Raw genomic sequence first — 20,278 nt, 5'->3', positions numbered from 1 at the left:
AAAAAAAAAAAAAAGAAGACATGTCTTTAGGTCAAATACGCTTTGAAGGTGTTTGAAAGCACGGGCATGTTCTTTCTTTCCCACACTTGCTATTATTTGGAACTTCTATATTGCTGAATGAGCATCGTTGGTAAAAGTGTTTATTTATCTTCTCCCTTAGACTGCACTTTTGAAAAAAAGAAGGTTGCTTTCTAATTTGGCCACTGTGACTAAAATCTGGTCCATCAAAGAGAACACTATGTTCATAGTTGGTGCTCAACAAGCATCAACTGTGTTTAATATTCTTTAACATCACTCTGTGTCTGTCACTTTTCTGTTGCTGTGGTAAAACACCATGACCAAGGCAACTTATGAAAGGAAGAGTTTATGGTGTGTGTGTGTGTGGGGGGGGAGTATAGGGGCTTCTGCTTCCAGAGGGATCATTGTGGGGAAGTAGCAGGCATAGAAACTAATGCAGAATGTTGAGAGCTCTCATCTCAGACCACAAACATGTACCAGAGAGGGGTGGAAGGATGGCTCAAAGCAGGTTTTGAACTTTAAAGCCTGCTCTCAGTGATATAGTTTCTTCACAAAGATCACATCTTTTAAATTTACTTGAAGAGTGCAATCAACTAGGGAAAAAGTATTAAAATGTCTGAGCCTGGGGGGGGGTGCAGTCCTATTTAAATCACCACAGTCGGGGAAACAACTTCTACCTGTGTGGCCTCCCACAGGAATAATAGCAGTGTGCGGAAAAGGGAGTCAGGAGGACCAGGAGGTCTAAGGAGTATTTGGAGCAAGCCTGGGCTACAGAAGAGCGCTAAACATAACATTTTCTTCTCTGATTATACTTACCTTTTGGGAGAACTCTATTAAGATGCCAACTTTAGTCCTCAGATATATGATTCATATTACAAAGGGTTAATAGATTTTGTTTGTTTATCAGAAGAAATAAAAAATATAATAAGGTTCTTTCTTAGCACTGTCTGATTTTAATACAGTCACTAATTTTAGCAACTTTTGACCATCATCAGAGGCAAAGTCATGTTTAATTTCACTCAATCTGTGTGCTTTTCTTTCCAGAGCCGATGGGGGATGAATAAGAATGAAATAACATCAGTAATAATTTCCTTTCTTCTTGGCAAGCACAATCAGGTGCTGATGTTCAGGTTGTACTGCTGGCAACACTTTCCAATTAACATTTAATCTTCCCCCACAGAAAGTTCAACCTGGCACAGAACCCAGCATCTCAGTGGAAGAATGTTGAAATAACAAAGAAAGCTGTCCCTTCTGTTTTCTGCCCTTTTTTCTATAGTCTTAGTTCTGAGAAGGCACAGTGTGCTTCAAGGGTGTTATCCCACACTATACCCAACACTTGCTTTATTTGTAGAGTTTGCCATCTTGATTTTGGCAGTTAATTGACATTGGCTTATTTGACTGACTAGAGGGTCAGACTCAACAAAAGGCAGGGTGATGATCTTTCAGTTAGGATGGAGTTTTAAAGGCCTAAATTTCCAAAGCTAAAGTGCAGGCAAAGCTGTGGATATAAATATTTTTTTTTCTGACTCAGATGAGCTCTCATTTGGTTATAAAATTTCATTTTATGTTATCAGGATCCACCTTTTATTACCATACAAATTTAAAAGTGAAATATATAAATATCAAATTATCTAACCTTGGATTGATATTTTTGGAAACAATTTCTCAATCTGGCCTGGAAGTCGTCATGGAGCCCAAGCTGGCTTTGAATTCATGACATATTTCGTTCAAAATTTTGGTTTGTAGTTCCCCTACCTTCTGAATTTATTAGACAGTATGAAAAGACTCATCAAGCAGGGAAACAAATACATTGTCTATCTGCAGAATTTCTTCTCCCCAGCAAGGTGAGTTTGGAGTGACCCAATGCCTTGAGAAACAGTAAATACAAGGGGCAAGAAGACTGATCACAGTGGTACCCATGTGATGCATTGCTTTGCTTCTATAGACTAAACAGATAATCTACAGACAAACTTATTTGAATGGATAAAAATTACAATGTAGGACAAGTAAAATCTCTGAGTACATGCCATTGTGCTGCTGCTTCTGTCCTGTGTCCTGTGGGTTGAAGTGTGAAGTAATTTGGAAGCAATCGAGCAATCTTTTCTCTCTTGCAGAACACTTCAGAGTAAGCAAAGATTTTTACTATAGTATCCAACTTAGATCTGAAATCCCTGTGAGACTGAACATGGTTAGTGTTCTTTACAAAGCACTAACTAATAAGAGTCAAGTAATTTGGGTAATTGGCATGAACATTTTACAATCGGCAGAGATTCAAACCTTTCTCTTTGCTCCTGGTTTAGCTCTCTATCTACCATGTCTGTTTTGAAGAGAACTTCAAGGCCACTTTTAAGGAAAACATTAAAACATGGAGAGATTCAGCTCCCAATGGAAGCCAATTTACTAGGTGCAGTCTATACCCCCTCCCAGAGTTCAGCTCTTTTAGATTTCCTTAAAACAGGCCTTTCTCTTCGCAAGATGAGCATGGTGGGCCAAACTGCAGCTGCAAGAACGTTGATGAATATTAGAAGCATGGGAGAGCTTTCTAAATGTCTGTTCCCAGAACCAGTTTATAGAGATTGTGGACAGTAGCCTCTCCTCCTTTTCTCTCTCCCCCCACCCCCTGCTCTCTTTCCTCTTCCGTTTTCTCCCATTTCAGCTTCAAAAGAAGTTGAAAGTTTATAAAAGAAGTTCTTAGGTAATGTTAATTTGAAACCAAGAGTAAGAACCATGTTTATAGAAGACCTGGAAAGCTTCTCCCATGTGCTTAATAGCATTATAAGGTTTTGTGCAATGGCTATGCCATTCCATGGTTAGATAAAAGGAAAATCAAAATTTATTATCCTTTTTATATAGACAGGATTCCTTGCTAGAACTTAGATCCAGTTCTCACCCAAGAACACTTGAGAAAGAGAAGTTGTTTCTAGTGGACTCTATATGTCACCCAGTCACAAGTCTATTGAAACATAGGCCTCTGTGCAGACTTCAGCCTGGTGGTCACCTGTGTAAGCTGAAGTACTGTTGTACCTACAAAGAGGAGTTTGCTGGACACAGCTGATTGAAGGGTCACTCATGTCATTTATATGTGGATGGATGAAATTGTCAAGGTATGGAATTAAGTACAAAGGGGATCTCAAACAGTGTACATGAAGTCACTGAAAAAAAATCATGGATAGAAGTCAAGAATCATCCATAGCCTCCAGACACCTGGGGTTCCTCTTAGCCAGCTGGACCGACTGAACTAAAGGAGGTGACAGGTTTCAAAACAACGTTTGAGAGCTATGGCAAACAAATGTTCAAAATACAACTATGTTATATGAGAGAGAGAGAGAGAGAGAGAGAGAGAGAGAGAGAGAGAGAGAGAGAGAGAGAGAGAGAGAGAGAAAATAAACAAAGATAAAACTGATCAGCCTTTGTGGCTTAAATATCATAAAGATGTCAATAGAGTCATGGGGCCCTGCCCATCCCTGAAGATCTAAAGACCAACTATTTGTTGATGATGGATGGAGAGACATCTCCAGCGGAGTGGCCACTTAAGCATTGCCAATGCTTGTGTAAGCAACACAAACAAAATCAGATGGGTCATTATAAAATAAAGCATGAGAGGGGTACCAGTTAGGAAGAAGGCAATCAGAGGGTGTAATAAAGAAACAGAAGAGGGCAAGGGGTATATGATTGACATGCAGAGTGGAAAGGATCATAACAAGACTCATTTTATGTACGAACAATACATGCAAAAACCGAGGGAAGCAATGCTTCCATATCCATCAAGAATGAAATAAATCACTTGTAAGAAGCCTAAAGGACATCTTTTTCTGGCCGTACACAGTGGGTTCAGCGTGGCTGGTGTGCAAGCCCAGATAGCTTTGGGGACAGATTTTATATGTGCCAAGAAGTTAATATGAATCCCCAGATTACAGTATCAGTCGTTCCCCAAAGCCTACAAGTGGTTGAGGGTGAAAACACTGTGCAAAAGCCTAAAAAATGACCTGCAATCAAGATGAGCATGAAGAGCATTTAAGAGAGGGAATTCTTTAGAAATTTTCTTTTCTTAGCACTTACCCTTAATTACTGGCTAAGGGTGGTCAGGAATGCAGGTGGTCATTTGGAACAATGGAGAGATGGAAGTCTGGGGAGATATAGAGGCAATCCCATGTGGCTCCCACTAGAACCAACATTAGCATTTGTTCAGAAAAGGCAGAGCTGCCTGTCAGACCCATCTGTAGTAACTGTGTTGTTACCTATATTTATTCTTATTTTCTGCGCTGGAAAAAAATGTTATTTCAACAAAATTCTGTGTCTATAATTATTATGAACTTGACCACTGCATAAATAGAAATTTTCACACCTCCTTTCCAGCCTTTGACCAATAAGATCTTGTGGGCTAAATCTAGTCAACCACTTTTTCCTATGGTTAGTGAGCAGAGAATGATTTTGTCATATTTGAGTGGTTGACAGACATCGAAAGAAAAATATTTCAAAGCATGGGAACCTAATATGGAAGTTCAAATTTAGTGTCTATGTAAAGTTTAAATGAGACAGAACCGTTCCCACTTATTTCCATAATGTCTATGGCCTCTTCTAAGCTATGGCAGAGTTGAGAAATTAGAACAGGGATTATCTGGTTGTAGAAAGAAAACACGTACTTTCTCTCCTTTTATGAGAAGTGCTGGACAAGGTGGCTCTCTGCTTATCATCCCACGGGCAGGATGGGCAATTGCATGCTGCAAAACGAGGTGATCCTTATCTTGGAGCAGTTTACACTCACATTTTACTGTGTCTAATGAAAACATTTAGGGTATTAATGTAGACTTTAATGTTCCAGATTGAATATGTAGCTGAATGTACATGTCTATCACTATCACTGTTGCAGAGAACAGGCAGAATTATAGATCTAGAGCCATCAAGTTGTAGGCAGAGCCTTGATAAATGCACTATTAAAAATTAGAGCAAAGATTTTGTTGCTTATAATGGCTTCTAAAATGTGCTAAATGTAGTTATGAAATCATTGTGATGGTGTAGCTATAGGCTAGTTACTATGTATTAGGTAATTTCTCCTCTATTTTAGAACTTCATTGGTAATGAATGGTGAGACCCCAGATAATGGAACAGAATCCTAAATTATGTCCCCAGACATTCTATGTTTCTGTCTCACAATTCTAATTTTACTTAACCCACTGTGTTAAAAAATATATGGAAATCTAGTTAATCTTGATAGTTTTACTCCAATATACAAAATAAAATAAGCCATGTCTGTTTTTTGAATGCTTGTGGTACACCTAGCTATCTGGTGCCAAAGCGATGAGGGAATTATGGGAGTGTCCCTCGCTTTCATACCACTCCATTTGTGTGGTGAGCTTGCTGCTGCATGTAATACACAGCTGAAAGTCTTGATTGTCTTATTTGAGGAGGTTTTGAGTATCAGAGAATTCTGTGTCTGTAGACTTAAGCAATTGCGGTTCAAAAGTATTTGGGAGATTTTGTAGCACTGCACTCAACACACAGACTTCTTATTGTTCTTCCCTAAAGAATGCAGCATGACATCTTTTTGCACAACATTTCTATTATATTTAGGTTTATATGCAATCAGCAGATGATTTAAGATATCAAAGTTAAAGGGAAATATTGGACCATTTAATACATAGGCTTGGGGTGTCTGAACTGGGTATTTACAGGAGTCCTAAGGTCAAATCCCCTTTGGATACCAAGAGTTGACACAATTTCCTTGAAGACTGCTGTATATTCCATCAATCCTTATTCTAGGAGGAAACTAGAGACTACTTCACTGAACTTATTTGGTTCTAATATGTACTTGTGGGCCTTGGAATCCACTCTAGAGTTGTGTGGGTTCGTAGAGAGTTATGAATTACTTGAAAGGCTCTGTTTGTAAATTCTCAGATGGCTCCAAACAAAGTGCTGTTCTGACTCTAGCCTCTCATACTGTGAACTAGCATCCCTTCTGAAAGCTAGGGTTGCCTCTCATGCTTCCTTGTAGATTTTCTTTAGGAGCCTGAAGTAGGCTAGCTAGGTAGAGGGAAAAGAGAGGCACATGGCACAGGGGCTGGAGGCAAGCACCCACAGAACTGTGATACAGCTGAGCATGATGGGATTGCTCAAGCAGTAAAAGCCAGAACTACCCAAACTGGCTGGAAAGAACACAACTGACCAAGTCCCCCCAGGAACTGTGCTGTGCGTCAGTATGTTACCTTATTGTTAGTTTCCCAGAACTGGCTGTTCCCATCAGACCTCTGAGGTTAGGATACATCCCCCAAACTCCTTATAAGGATAGAAAAGTGTAATAAACCCTATTTCAGGAATATCCCACCCCTTCTCTGTAATTCTTCACCTTAATTCATGAATAATTCTCTCTCTATAAATGCTTGCTTAAAGGACAGAGCTGTCCAAAATGCCTGGTATTCTACTTTCTCCTGAGAAGCCTTCACTTTCTCTTGGGGGCTACTTTGGCTCTGCAAGAGAATTTCCTCCTACTTCTCTGCCTTTTCCTCCCGTCTGTGAATTATTCTTCGATCATGCAAGAAGTAGAAAACATTAGATAGAGGTGTCATAATGGTCTCTGAGACCTCCCTAGGCTCCACCAACCCCAGCAACTTTGCTGTTTAAAATGCCCTCATGCATACTGACAAAATGCCCTCTAATATCCAAAGCACAAGGAAGCTGTTAAGTGCCTTGTATGGAAAGTATGCTAGACTTTATGTAAGCATGACTTCAGATGTGTATGGTAGGCTTTGAGTTCAGTGGCAGTTTAGTCTTTAATGTATATTAAATAGGACATCCATAAAAAGAAACACATATGGATCAGGTTTATGTATCGATTAGTTGATGACCGTGCTTCAACCAGAGGCTCACAGCAATATTGTGGTAGTCATGGAGACGTTGCAGAGTATACCATGATAAATGATGAGAACCCCTGTATTCGTTTCTTTTTGCCGTTTATTCTCATGGTGACAGTAGCAATCTGGTCTTAATTCAAAGCTGTAGAGTTGTATTTATATTTATGCACATACAAACTGTGAATTGTTGGTATCAGCCCACAATACTGACTCCTCTTTGAAGCAGATGATACTCATGAACAAAGCATTTCTCCCCCACTTTTAAAAGCAAAGGTCTTCTTAGATGATGGTTACCTATGACATTTCTATGGAGCCATGTTTGTGTTTCATGTCTTTAATCCGGGACAGAATCCTTTGTCTTTTCTTACATTCCTAAGAACAGAACTTTATAAGAATCCCACTTAAGGTTGGCTCGTTGATGGTGTTGTGGAAGGGATAATGAAGATGGTCGTGAGAAAACAGAGACATTAATAACATCATGGGCACTACAGTCATTTTTGTTGCTGTTGTTATTATAGTCATCTGTGATTCAGTCAGGATGCTAAGCTATTCTGGACGATACTACCTTCATCTAGCCAGCAGGCGTAGCTCATGGACTACTTAATCATATTTGTTGTTTTAGGGAGTAGATGTAAGTGAGCTCCTTTTATTACTTTATGGGTTCATACTTTTCTTTTGTAAAAGAGTGACACAGTTCCTGAGCAGATCTGGGACATTGAAAATTACAGACAGTCAGTTAAATGAGCTCAGCTACCTAGGCACAGCGTCTTCAGCCCACGGATACTTGACCAGCACTTCATGTGTCATTGAACTGCCTCTTTTTCTATTTCACATTCTTATTCTCAGAAGGTTATCTGCCCATGGAATTAAGCACTTTATGTGCCACAGGTGGGTGTTTGGGTTGACCTTTCAAATAGAGCTGCCTTTGTCAGAACTTTCAGTACAGAGAAAAAAAAAGCACAATACCATGTTCTCATCGAGAGACAGTGTGACCATGTGTCTCCAAGTGAACAAGTGAGAGGCAATGCTTTTAAAATGAACCCACCAGGCCAGGAACGAACTCAGCATTGGGAAAAGACCAAGCCATGTCTGTTCCAGCTGCTTCCTGTGCTACTGGCACTCTTTATAGAAAAATAGAAGCTGGAGGGGATAAAAAGGAGGGAGGAAGATGCTGAGATCATAAGGAGAAAAGGCTCCTGGATTCTTTGGCAATTGTTTCACACCTTTTAAACCCAAGAACACATGCATAAATTTGGGGTGTTTTGTTATTTAGTATCACTACTGTAAAGCAAGCTTTCTCTCTTGATCTAGCAAAAGAATTAACTCAAACCATCAATGTATATCCTAATTATCAGAAAATTATGTGAGCACAGTGACAGCCATGGGCAGTGAACTAGTAAATATCTTGTCTCAGTTAAAAAAAAAATCGATTTCTTTGTATTGGTTCAATTGTCTAGCATAGAAAACCCCAAGACCATTTCAGTTCTCTCATTTTATGATTCTGTTTTTACTCCCCCCCCCCCCCCCCCACCGGAACAATGAATAGCATATTTTCCTTACCAAAAGCCATCTTTTAATTACTGCTGTAACGGTGTGATGAGACTGACTGAATCATCTCTGTTTTGAATTACAGAGAATAAACGTCTCAAAGCATACATTTTTATATTGATTCTCTGCCTGTGTTTTTCTTCTGCTGTTAGCCTTCCTTTCAATAGATGGTGCTCTTTTCTCAGAGACACATCCTTCACCCAAAGACCAGAGAAATCAGCTTTACTTTAAACAATCATTAATTAAAGAAATCAGACAAGCACTTTGCAGTACCTTGGGAATAAAAGCATAATGAGGGAAATGATCTTTCAGGGACTCTGAGCGCTCTGTGGAAGCCTGAGACATGTGTGCTGAGTAGGTGAAGCAAATATTGTAACTAAACATAGAAGTGCCAAACTCATGATGCCACATAACCCCACTGAGAAGAAGACTCAAATCAGGAGCCATTTTAGAGTGCTGGGATATCCACCTACTTTATCAGAAGTGGGTAGATAAGGTACTCCACAGCAACAGGCTGAATCTGAAGGTGTAACTCAGCCAGCACAATAGCATTTCAATCTTTGCTGAATTCACCTGGAGCACCCAAAACAACAGAAAGCAGACTCTTTCTGTTCAAACTCTTTGAAAGTAATTTTACTAGATAGATACTTTCCTCTCTAGACCATCCTGAACATTGCTGCTTTTAACTTCCCTAATTGCTTCTCATGTTTGCAAGCACTGAAAAAATGCCCAGAGCTACCCAGCAGTGCCAGATCCCACTTGGAACTCCCTCAGCAGAACTGCAGGAAGAAAGTACTGAACTGGGCTAAACATCACAACAGCTTACTTGCTATCTCTAAGCTACCCTGCCCAGGAGAGATGGCAGGAAAGCTTCCTCCACCCGGGGCAGCCTCAGGATGGAAGAAGAGTAAGATAAAGGCTCCCAGAATATAGGAGAAGTGGTGGGACTGTGGTCCAGCCTAAACCAGAAGGTCTAAAAAAGTTATCGAGTTTATCTCTTTAACTTACTGTGAAGCCTCTGTCTTTCAGTTAGGAGAAACAAACTAGGTTCCCCTCCTCACTGTTTACAACTCCCTATTCTTACAGCTCATGCAGAGGGAGAATTGACTGCAAGACATGCTTCAAAGACCCTCCTGGCTTAGAATAAGAAGGGGATCTAAGATGGAGCCTCCCACCACCACATCTTAATAGTTTTGGCCAAAGAAACGTCTTGTCTTTGGAATTTTGAACACTGATTTTTCAAGGAGATGGAGAAAAATAAAACCAACCAACCAACAAAACCCAGAAAAGTAAAAGCTCACACACAAACAGCAAATGCTCTATTCAAACCACCCCCTCTTTGTACCCTGTTTACTTCTCCTCTGTCACTCATGGGGGAGCTTTGTCCCCTCCCCCCTGCGGAACTAGGTATTCAGAACATTCCTTACCTTACAATCACATACATGACCAGGAAGTTTCCAAAGAGGCCCACTACACACACGATAGAATAGAGGGCCATGATGGTGATGGCTGTGACCATGGAAGGGCTGCCGGTCTGAGGGCACAGGCTGTGGCTCCCGCCAAGCCCGGTGCGGTTAGGACCGCATGGGTCGGACTGGTTGCCATCAACGTGGGACAAGTTGAGCCAGGAGCCAGGTGCCGGGGAGCAACTTGCAGGAGCTAAGGGGTCAGAGCAGTCGCTGATGTTCCCTGGGCCGGCGCTGCTGTCCATGGTTCTGTATGCTTGCTGCGGACTCAGTAGGCTGTAACTGAGAGCACCCAGAGTGTTCGGGTTCCAGGCAACTCAGCCTCTTCCTCTCACAGCTTCCCTGGGCTCCGTCAGTTTCTTACAAGGACAAGCCCTAGTGGAACCAGAGAAGAGCGGCAGGCAGAATGGAACGTCTGAGCGTCTGATATTCTCCTCTGCTTGTAGCCCCCTCCCACCTTAGAAGTACACGGAGGTGCATCCTTAGCATCCCCAAAGCGCCACTCTCTGAGTGGAAGGGAGGGAGCATGGGCTGTGAGGGATCCAGAGGCTAGAGAGGAGGGAGGAGAGAGAAGGAGTGGATTGTGCGCAAAGCACCTCAGAGTCAGCCTTCTCAGTCTCTATGCACTTCCGTGTAAAGGAGTGTAAATTGGGGTACGGGGGAGCAGATGCAGGGATGTTGCAGAGAGGGTGGGAAGAGAGACTCTAAGTTTCTTTGTAACAACCATGCATTAGGTTGTTTGCATCAGCCAGGAAAGTCATTGGTCTGTTAAAAACTCAATGACCCTTATACCTCAACACTCTTCCGACTCAAGGAATCATATGCAATTAACTAGGGCTGGAGACTTACTAATGTTGTCCTTTACTCCGATACTCCCCCCCCCTGTATCTGAGGGAAAACAAACAAACAAACAAAACAAGACAAAAAACTTTAGTTTCTCAAAAAATCAACCCCATAAACCTGTTCAAAGAAACAATTGTCTTTTTCTGAAAGAGAAAATTTTTGTGAAAGAAGCCTGTTTCCTGTGCATCTGATTTTTTTTCCTAGTGAAGAAGAAGCATAAGAACACATTAGAGATGTGAGGGAGGAGGGGTGATAACCTGTAAAATCCACTAAGGAGCCCACTACCCATGCCAGGTCCATTCTTCTGGACCTGCTTAGAAAGATTCATCCTAAGCTTTTGCACTGCCTCCACTCTCCCGAGCTTCTGGGGAGCAGGTTACTGAATCAAGCAGAAATGTTTTTTCTTCCTACTATAGAGAATCCAAAAGAAACTCCACAGCTCTTTTGAGTGTGAAATAGCCTTAAGCAAGATCCTTGAGGAGCAAGAATGCATTTAAAAAATGTTAGATCTCATGTCTAAGTTCACAAGTGATTCTGAAGGAATACAATCATGAATTCAGCAGTAGTGTGGTTTCGTCTCAACACTGTGTATGCATACATATGTGCATACCCATAATTTTAGCTATAAATACTGGAAATAAATGCCCCCGCCCCCTTTGGTTGTGGAAAGTTTAACTGAATCTCACAGACTGTGGGGAAGCAAGCTTAGAAGGAACATATAATTTTACTTTTAGGCACTCATTCTGAAAAAAGATAACACACAGCTAAACTATTGTAGACTTTTGGCCAACCTTCAGTATTATTTGTCCCCTTTTGCTGCCTTTGCTATAAGATCATTTTGTGATATAACCCTGTAATCCCTCGCAGTGTGATGTTACTTTACCTCAGTCTTCTTCTCAGAGTACAAACCTGAATTTTGTCCAACCATATGTTCTCATCTGAGATCAATATTTCTGTTCTATTGCTCTTTTGTGTGCTTCACTGAGAGTAATTACCATCCTTCAATTACCCTAGAATGAAACATTTCCTGAACATCATTTCATGTCTCTATCTATCTATCTATTATCTATCTGTCTATCTATCTATCTACCTATCTATCTATCTATCTTCCTATTTTCTATATGTTTTATTCATTCTATATATTTTGACAAAATACAGCTAAATATAATTTATCAGTTAAATATGAATATTAAGTTAGCCTTGAAAAACTTATTGAAAAGTTACACAGAAATAATAACTTCATAGTACTCAGTAGACACTGCAAGGGCCAAAGTTCAACTTATGTTATTTCTTAGTTTTCTCCATTTCTTTCCAGGGAGAGCTGAAGGTCTTTGTGGAGGCTTAAATCTCCCACAAAAAGAAGCAGACTATTCAAAAATGACTCAGCAAACTGAAATCCTAAATATTTTATATAGCCTGTATTCTAACCACGTAAACTTTAGTTTCTTAGAGCCTTAGTATTTTGTCTGTTGGAATATCTGCCTTTCCACTGATGTTTCTTGCTAAACCTTGTTTTTTTTTTTGTGTGTGAATCAAAAATAGTTTATTACCTCCTGGTCTAGGTTTAATTTTGCTACCAAGCCTAAATAGTAAAACGTTTTCATGAAATGATTTGCTTGTTATATGCCCCAGTACAGGGGAACACCAGGGCCAAAAAGTAGGAATGAGTGGGTAGGGGAGTGGGGGGGAGGGTATGGGGGACTTTTGGGATAGCATTGGAAATGTAATTGAGGAAAATACGTAATAAAAAATATTTAAAAAAAATGCACTGTCACCATATTGGATAGATCCTGCAATGGGCTAAAAGTCACTCCTCTTTCTTGGATCTCAGTGTCTATTGGCTTTAGGTAATTGCATAATTGCCACCAATGTACACTTATTTTCAGAGTGTATTCCTGATTTTGAGAGTGGCTGTTAATGGAACACATGATTAACAGCTATTAATGAGAACCGGAGTCATAAATACTATACATGGACTAATTACAGTGGTTACCAGCTCAAAGAAAGAAGGCCATGCAGTGTTTCATCTGGAGAGCTTGGTAAGTGTTTTGTAGCTACATTCCAGTATTAACACTTGAATGTGCATAGCTAATTAGAAGACAATTGAATTTTGATACAATATTATTTTTAGACTACTGGAATGGTGCATAAGACTTCAATAAGATGTAAGATTCCTTGGTTTAGAGCTTACAAAATCAAAAGCTAAATTCATAAAGTGTGGAGTTTATTTTAAAAAGTGAGTTATATTCTTTATTTTCTGACTGTAGATAGTTTTGTCATGAGCCCAGTAGAGTCTCCTATCAGTTTACACTTGAACAGTGGTTACTCTTTATCAGTCTCACTTAAAAATTATTGAGCCTTCACAAAAACTTCTGTTTATGCAGGTGTTATGGCTTGAATGTAAAAAATGCCACACAGCTCAAGTGTTAGAACTTTTGGTCCTCAGCCACTGATGCTGCAGAACCTATAGAGGGTGAGGTGTTGAAAGAGGAAATTGTTACTGGGAGAGTATCCCTGGGGTTTTATAACCCAGCACCAATTCATAACCACTCAATGCTTTGCATTGCAGTTGCAACATGGTCACTCCTGATACCATGCCTGTATTCCCTCACACTGTAAGTCCAAATAAACCCTTCCTTTTTAACTGTGCATCTTACCAGGTACTTGGTTGCAGTAATGAGAAAACTACCTAATACAGTAGGTTTTATTTTGTAATCATAATTTATCACATTAGAAGTTAAAACTAAGAAGTTTAGAAAACCACATTTCTTTACCAATTTAGCAAAATCAACAACACAAATATGACACAGAAAAACAAATAATTTTGTTTATTTTTTAGAGATGTCATCCCAAATTTTTTCCCAGGATCAGCAAAAAGATATGTAGTAGGAAGAGTGGCAGTATGGCTGGGCCATCCTTTCAACTATATGAATTGGAGGTAGGCAGTTAGGTTCTATCTCAATCAGGCACAACACAGGTGGATGAAGTATATGAAGAAAAGTAAAGAATGTTCACATTAGATTTGTGGTTGGAAAGAAGAGAAAAATTTAGTGGTCTTTATAAATAATTGTGGCTATTTTCCTTTGATACTAAACTCAGTCAATCATCATGTCTTAAAGGGAAGCTGGGTAATAGGACTTGAAACTACACAAATAATTCTTAAATCTTGTGGTACTCACACTCCCATGAGCTGGTCTCCTATTTTGAGTGAAACATAATCATGGCTTTGTAATAATGCCAAATGGTCATTTGAGGCTATTCATGGCATTCTATCAGTTTCCAAATCCCAAAAGGACCCTGTTCCACTAATAGCTATTCACGCTTGTTAATACCACCACTAACTATGTTGGAAAAATTTCTAATATTGTGGTACTATCAATTTTTTTTTATTTTCCAATTTTGTTGGGAAACTAGAATCTCTTCACTGATAATCAATAGTTACAGTCATACTTGAGGTGATAAATCCACCTTCTTCATTTTAAAGAAAATAGCAGCCAAACATATTTTTCAAGTAAGTGTAGACATCTGTCTTTCAGTCATTCTTCAGATGAAAATAGTGTCTCTGGGGGTGGGGTACATGGTTCCTGTTACAGCGGTGATAAATCACACACGTACTTGTGAGTGACAACCCTCTGTGGTTGGTGATGGGCAAAATGTTCTATGTGTACTTTCTGTTTTCTCACACAGGATGTCTAGGGTCAGGATAACTGCATGTTTGTATATCACATCTTTATACATCACATATATCTGAATGTATGTGTAATTTAGGCAAACGTAGTATATGTGGAACTGTGAATACGCAAGGACCAGAACAGGATGCTGGGGTTCTTCTTCTATTACTCTGCTTTATTCTCTTGAGACAGAATCTTTCCCCAAACTTGGAGCCATGCTGGAGGCCAGGAAATCCTAGCAACCCTTCTATATCTAAGCTCTGAATGCTGGGGTTATAGTACACACAGGGCTTTTTTATATGGGTGCTAGGGATTTGAACTCAGGTCCTCATGACATCTTCTCAACCTTCAATGGAGGAAATTTTATAAAATTAACTTTTATTCATGCATTGATAATCCCTTTCAATTGTTGGTGCGGGGGGAGGGGGGATAAGAGACTCCCCCCAAAATGCAAGCTATTGACATCAATCCTGATTACTCAGTGTAACTTGATGACAAGACTCCATTTGCTGAAGACAACCCGATATGGCCCTGGAAACTTCCTTTCTGCTGGCTTGCTTTCACAGTCCCAGAAGGTGCTCTTTAGGTTGCTATGGGGAGAAAAGCGATCATCAGTTTCTCCCAGCTGTGATTCCTGCCAGCTATAATAATGACCTGTCTGTCAAGATAAATAGCATGAATGTTATAGAGGTAAAAAACAAAAAACAAAAACAAAAACAAAAAATCAAAAAAAAAAAAAAAAACCCAACCAAACAAAACACTTTCTGATTAGATTTAAGGCCCTAGCCACAGGAGGAGGAAGTTGCTTCCTAGTCTTGTAAATCTGGCCAAGAACTAGGTTGTGGAGCTCATGGGCTCCAGAGATGAAGCTACTGTTGTTATTTTCTTAAATAGACACAGTATCAAACTGCCTTCTAAATATGTATCTCTATACAGGACATCTCAAACCTTATCAGAAAAGCAACTTTGTGTAGTGGGATGTGGTTTATATAGAGGCTCATAACTTGTCAAAGTGCAGCGATACATCTATGGAGTGACTGACCATAAAGCTGGGTGGGGGCAGGGCTGGATGGGGTGGGGAGGGGCTGGGCGAGGCTTCTTTTTGTTTGCTGTAAATGTGAGTCTATGAGGCAAACACTGCTTTCACAGTACTGGCTGTTTTATCAACCATACTTTCCATATTATCTCCAACTTACTCCTGGAAAAAGCCACATAATTGTATAGAATTGTTACAATAAAAAAATTACCTTGTTTATTTCTTGACTCTTAGAGACCTCAGGGATTCATAGAACAAACATTCCTGCTTACTGATTTGGGCTCTGGCTTTTCTGCTTTGGTTTCTTGTCAATCCACTGGGCTTAGATGCAAAGATGCCCCCTAGGTGGCACCCAGGTTTCTCTCTGAGCACTTGCTCCTGTGCCCCACAACCTTTAATGACTTTTTTCCTCTTCTGTTGAAATCTTGTTAACATACATTCTTTTTTTCCATTATCTTTTTTTTTTATTAGATATTTTCTTTATTTACATTTCAAATGTTATCCTCTTTCCTAGTTTCCCTTCTGAAAACTCCCTATACTTTCTGCCCTCCCCCTGCTTACCAACTCACCCACTCCCTCTTCCTGGCCCTGGCAGTCCCCTATACTGGGGCATATAACCTTCACAGGACCAAGGGGCTCTCCTCCCATTGATGACCAACTAGGCCATCCTCTGCTACATATGCAGCAAGAGCCATGAGTGCCACCATGTGTTTTCTTTGGTTGGTGGCTTAGTTCCAGGGACCTCTGGGGATATTGGTTAGTTCATATTGTTCTTCCTCCTCTGAGTCTGCAAATCCCTTCAGCTCCTTGAGCCCATTCTCTAGCTCCTTGAGTTCCTTCACTAGTTCCTTCACTGGGGACCTTGTGCTCCGTCTAGTGGATGGCTGTGACCATCCACTTCTGTATTTGCCAGGCACCGGCAGAACCCCTCAGGAGACAGCTATATCAGGCTCCTTCAAGCTCCTGCAAGCTCTTGTTGGCATCCATAATAGTGTCTGGTTGTGGTGGTTGTTTATGGGATGGATCTCAAGATGGATCAGTCTCTGGATGGTCATTTTTTTCAGTCTCTGCTTCACCCTTTGTCTCTGTAATTCCTTCCATGAGTATTTTGTTTGTGGGAAGCCACATACACCATTATGTGCAGTAGAGTTTTTTGCCGAGTCACTGCCTGGCCCGAGGCATGCAAATGAGGTACTGAAAGCATACCCAATCAGATGTAGACATGCCTCTCCTAGGCCTATATAAGCAGCGCCAGTTTTGGGGCTCGGGGTCTTTTCGCCTCTGCAATCAAGCTCTCCCAATAAATGTGTGCAAAAGGATCCTATTGTGGCATCTTTCTTGCTGGTGAGTCAGGCACTCACACTTGTTTGCCCTTCTAAGAAGGTCCAAAGTATCCACACTTTGGTCTTCCTTCTTTTTATAACCTGCATTCTTTTTTTATTAGATAATTTCTGTATTTACATTTCAAATGCTATTCCAAAAGTCCCCTATACTCTCCCCCCACCCTGTTCCCCTACCCACTCACTCCCACTTCTTGGCCCTGGTGTTCCCCTGTATTGGGACATATAAAGTTGGTAAGACTAAGGGGCCTCTCTTCCCAATGATGGCCGACATCTTCTGCTACATATGCAGCTAGAGACACAAGCTCTGGGTGTACTGGTTAATTCATATTGTTGTTCCACCTATAGGGTTGCAGACCCCTTCAGCTCCTTGGGTGTGTTCTCTAGCTTCTCCACTGGGGGCCCTGTGTTCCATTTTATAGATGACTGTGAGCATCCACTTCTGTGTTTGCCAGGCACTGGCACAGCCTCACAAGAGACAGCTATACCAGGGTCCTTTCAGCAAAATCTTGCTGTCATATGCAATAATGTCTTTGTTTGGTGGCTGATTATAGGATGGATATCTGGGTGGGGTAGTCTCCGGATAATCCATCCTTTTGTCTTAGTTCCAAACTTTGTCTCTGTAACTCTTTTCATGGATATTTTATTTCCTATTATAAGGAGGAATGAAGTATCCACATAAAACCAGAGACACTGAAATTAATAGAGGAGAAAGTGGGGAAAAGCCTCGAAGATATTGGCACTGGGGAAAAATTCCTGAACAGAACAGCAATGGCTTGTGCTGTAAGATCAAGAATTGACAAATGGGACCTCATAAAATTGCAAAGCTTCTGTAAGGCAAAAGACCACCAACAGATTGGGAAAGGATTTTTACCAATCCTAAATCTGATAGGGGACTAATATCCAATATATACAAAGAGCTCAAGAAGCTGGACTCCAGAAATTCAAATAACCCCATTAAAAATGGGGTACAGAGCTAAACAAAGAATTCTCAACTGAGGAATACTGAATGGCTGAGAAACACATGAAAAAATGTTCAACATCCTTAATCATCAGGCACCTCACACCAGTCAGAATGACTAAGATCAAAAATTCATGTGACAGCAGATGCTGGCGAAGATGTGGAGAAAGAAGAATACTCCTTCATTGCTGGTGGGATTGAAAACTTGTACAACCACTCTGGAAGTCAGTCTGGTGGTTCCTCAGAAAATTGGACATAATACAACCAGAAGATGCCCAGAAGATATTCAAACTGGTAATAAGAACACATGCTCCACTATGTTCATAGCAGCCTTGTTTAGAATAAGCTGCAAAGAACCCAGATGTCCCTCAACAGAGGAATGGATACAGGGAATATGGTACATTTACACAATGGAGTAACCTGCATTCTTATGCCTCTGTTTGTCAGGGCTCCCCTTCTGTCCTTCCCTCCCTCCTCTCTCAGGACTTTGGTATTCCACAAATCACAAGAAAAACAACAGGGGCATCATTTCTTCTATCCTGTAACCCTGCTTTCAGAGCATCATGCAAGCACCGATCCACAGAAGAACTTTAATGTCCCTTTGTGTCCAGTGAGACTGCCTTACTTTTGAAAAGTTTTTTAGGGTTCTGTTTCTAAGTCAAGTCCTGCCTACTGTCTCTCTTTACATATTCTTCCATTCTTTAATATCAAGACCTTTTATTTCAGAGGCTATTAAGGACTTTAATGGGGCTAAAGCTATCTGCTTTTCAGTCTTTCTCTCCTTGCTTTGTCTGTCACCTTCTCCCTCTCTCTTCATTTATTATACTTCCAATTTTCCAATGCTGTTTTTGTTTATCCCAAGGTTATCTTTTTTCCTTTGCATGTATCTTGTCTAAAGAAGTTTTAGAATCCGTTCCACTCATCTTCTCAATATGCCCTTCATAGTGATCTCAAATCATGCTCATCTATATTTTTGTGTCTGTGGTAATAAACCCAATTTAGATCTCCTGATCTGACTCCTACCCTAGAGCAGTGGTTCTCAACCTTCCTAATGCTGTGACCCTTTAATATAGTCCTGCACGTTGTGGTGATCTGCAACCATAACACGATTTTCATTGCTATTTTATGTGTCATTTTGCTGCTGTTATGAATTAAAATGTAATATCTGATATGCAGGTTATCTGATCTGCAACCCTCAAAGGGATTGAGATGCATAGATTGTGAACTGCTACTCTAGAGAGTCAGATTCTTATGTGCATCAGTTTGGCGAATGTTTTCACTAGAGAGTCAATGTGTCAACTATCCTCACCTTCATCGCCCAGCCCAGTTCTCTTATTGGCACCATACCTCTCAGTCTTCTTCCACTCTTGCTACCCTGCAGCAGCTAATGGCATAACATCTGAGTTTCTGTGCATGGTAAAATTATGTTTTAACCAAGGATGAGTAGCAGAGCTGTGGACAACTTTGCTGATAATCTGTTGTTTTAAACACTCATAAAATTTACCTCCTAATAATGTCTAACCCATAGACCTTTTACATAAGTATTAAGTAGGTTTGGATTAATATACCACTTCCCATTCCCCTTCCACCCCAATATTTAATCACTAAGATCTCATAAGTGTACTTTTGCTGCCATCACTTTTCTAGTTCAACCTTTTATGACTCCTTTGGAAATGTGGTGAGCTCTGCACTGGTCTCTCTTCTCCTTCACACATTCAGTCTAGATGCTCTTACTTAAGTAAGACTTAGCAAACATTAGGTGATTGTGTCACTGCTGACCTTGCTCATTGGCTCTTTATGACTTGTAGAGCAGAGCTGACATCCTGGCATCTTTAGGACCATCCCCAGACCTGCACTTCTAGTCGTCAGTGTTTGCACTTTACTCTTTTAGGTTCTGCCATAGTTAGCTTTCTATTGCTGGGATTAAACGCCATGACTATGAGCAACTTGCAGGGGTGGGGGGATCTTATTTCATCGTATAATTGTTAGGTTATACACTCCATCACTGAAGGAAATCAAGGTAGGAACTCAACTCAGGAACCTAAAGACAGGAACTGAAATAGAGATTGTAGAGGAATGTTGCTTACTGCCTTGTTCCTCATGGTTTGCTTCAGCCTGCTTGCTTTATATAACACAGGTCTACCTGCTAAGGAATGGTGTTACCCCCAGAGGGCTTTACCCCCTTCCACATCAATCTTCAGTCAAGAAAGTGCCTCACAGACATGTCTACAGGCAAATTTAATGGAGGCATTTTGTCAGCTGCGAGTTCCTCTTCCCAAATGACTCTGACTTGTGTCAAGTTGACCAAGAACCCAACCAGGACAAATGCCAAACAACTAGTTATTGTCATACAAGAACTCCGGAGGAACTAACACACAGTGGATAGCTAACATTTGCTGTGGTCCCTCTTTCCTGTGTTTTGCTCATTTTCTTTACTGTCACATAGTAAATATTTATAATAGCCAGAAGCTGGAAAGAACCCAGATGTCCCTCAACAGAGGAATGGATACAGAAATTATGGTACATTTACACAATGGAGTACTACTC

The 20,278-nt window shown here is 40.5% G+C and overlaps 1 protein-coding gene across 11 annotated transcripts in view; it reads right to left on the bottom strand.

The window, feature by feature from the left end:
- The window catches only part of Oprm1 (opioid receptor mu 1), a 144,826-nt gene that overhangs the window by 108,769 nt on the left and 15,779 nt on the right, over nucleotides 1-20,278 (bottom strand). For 6 of the 11 annotated variants that reach the window (XM_021174259.2, XM_021174258.2, XM_021174257.1 and 3 more), the window contains one exon: nucleotides 9,842-10,429. The exons of 1 other annotated variant lie outside the window; for it this stretch is intronic. In XM_021174259.2, coding sequence (XP_021029918.1) covers nucleotides 9,842-10,125 — 284 coding nt within the window. In that variant the 5' untranslated portion in view covers nucleotides 10,126-10,429. Of the gene's footprint in view, nucleotides 1-4,116; nucleotides 4,181-7,911; nucleotides 8,007-9,841; nucleotides 10,430-20,278 lie in introns of those variants that run through there. 4 more of the 11 variants (XM_021174267.2, XM_021174266.2, XM_021174260.2 and 1 more) reach the window with 4 other exon arrangements.

The sequence above is a fragment of the Mus caroli genome, chromosome 10 (genome assembly GCF_900094665.2).
Source record: "Mus caroli chromosome 10, CAROLI_EIJ_v1.1, whole genome shotgun sequence".
NCBI classification, from domain to species: Eukaryota; Metazoa; Chordata; class Mammalia; order Rodentia; family Muridae; genus Mus; species Mus caroli.
The sequence above is the reverse complement of the archived record's forward strand: the minus strand, read 5'-3'. Positions and strand labels throughout refer to the sequence as shown.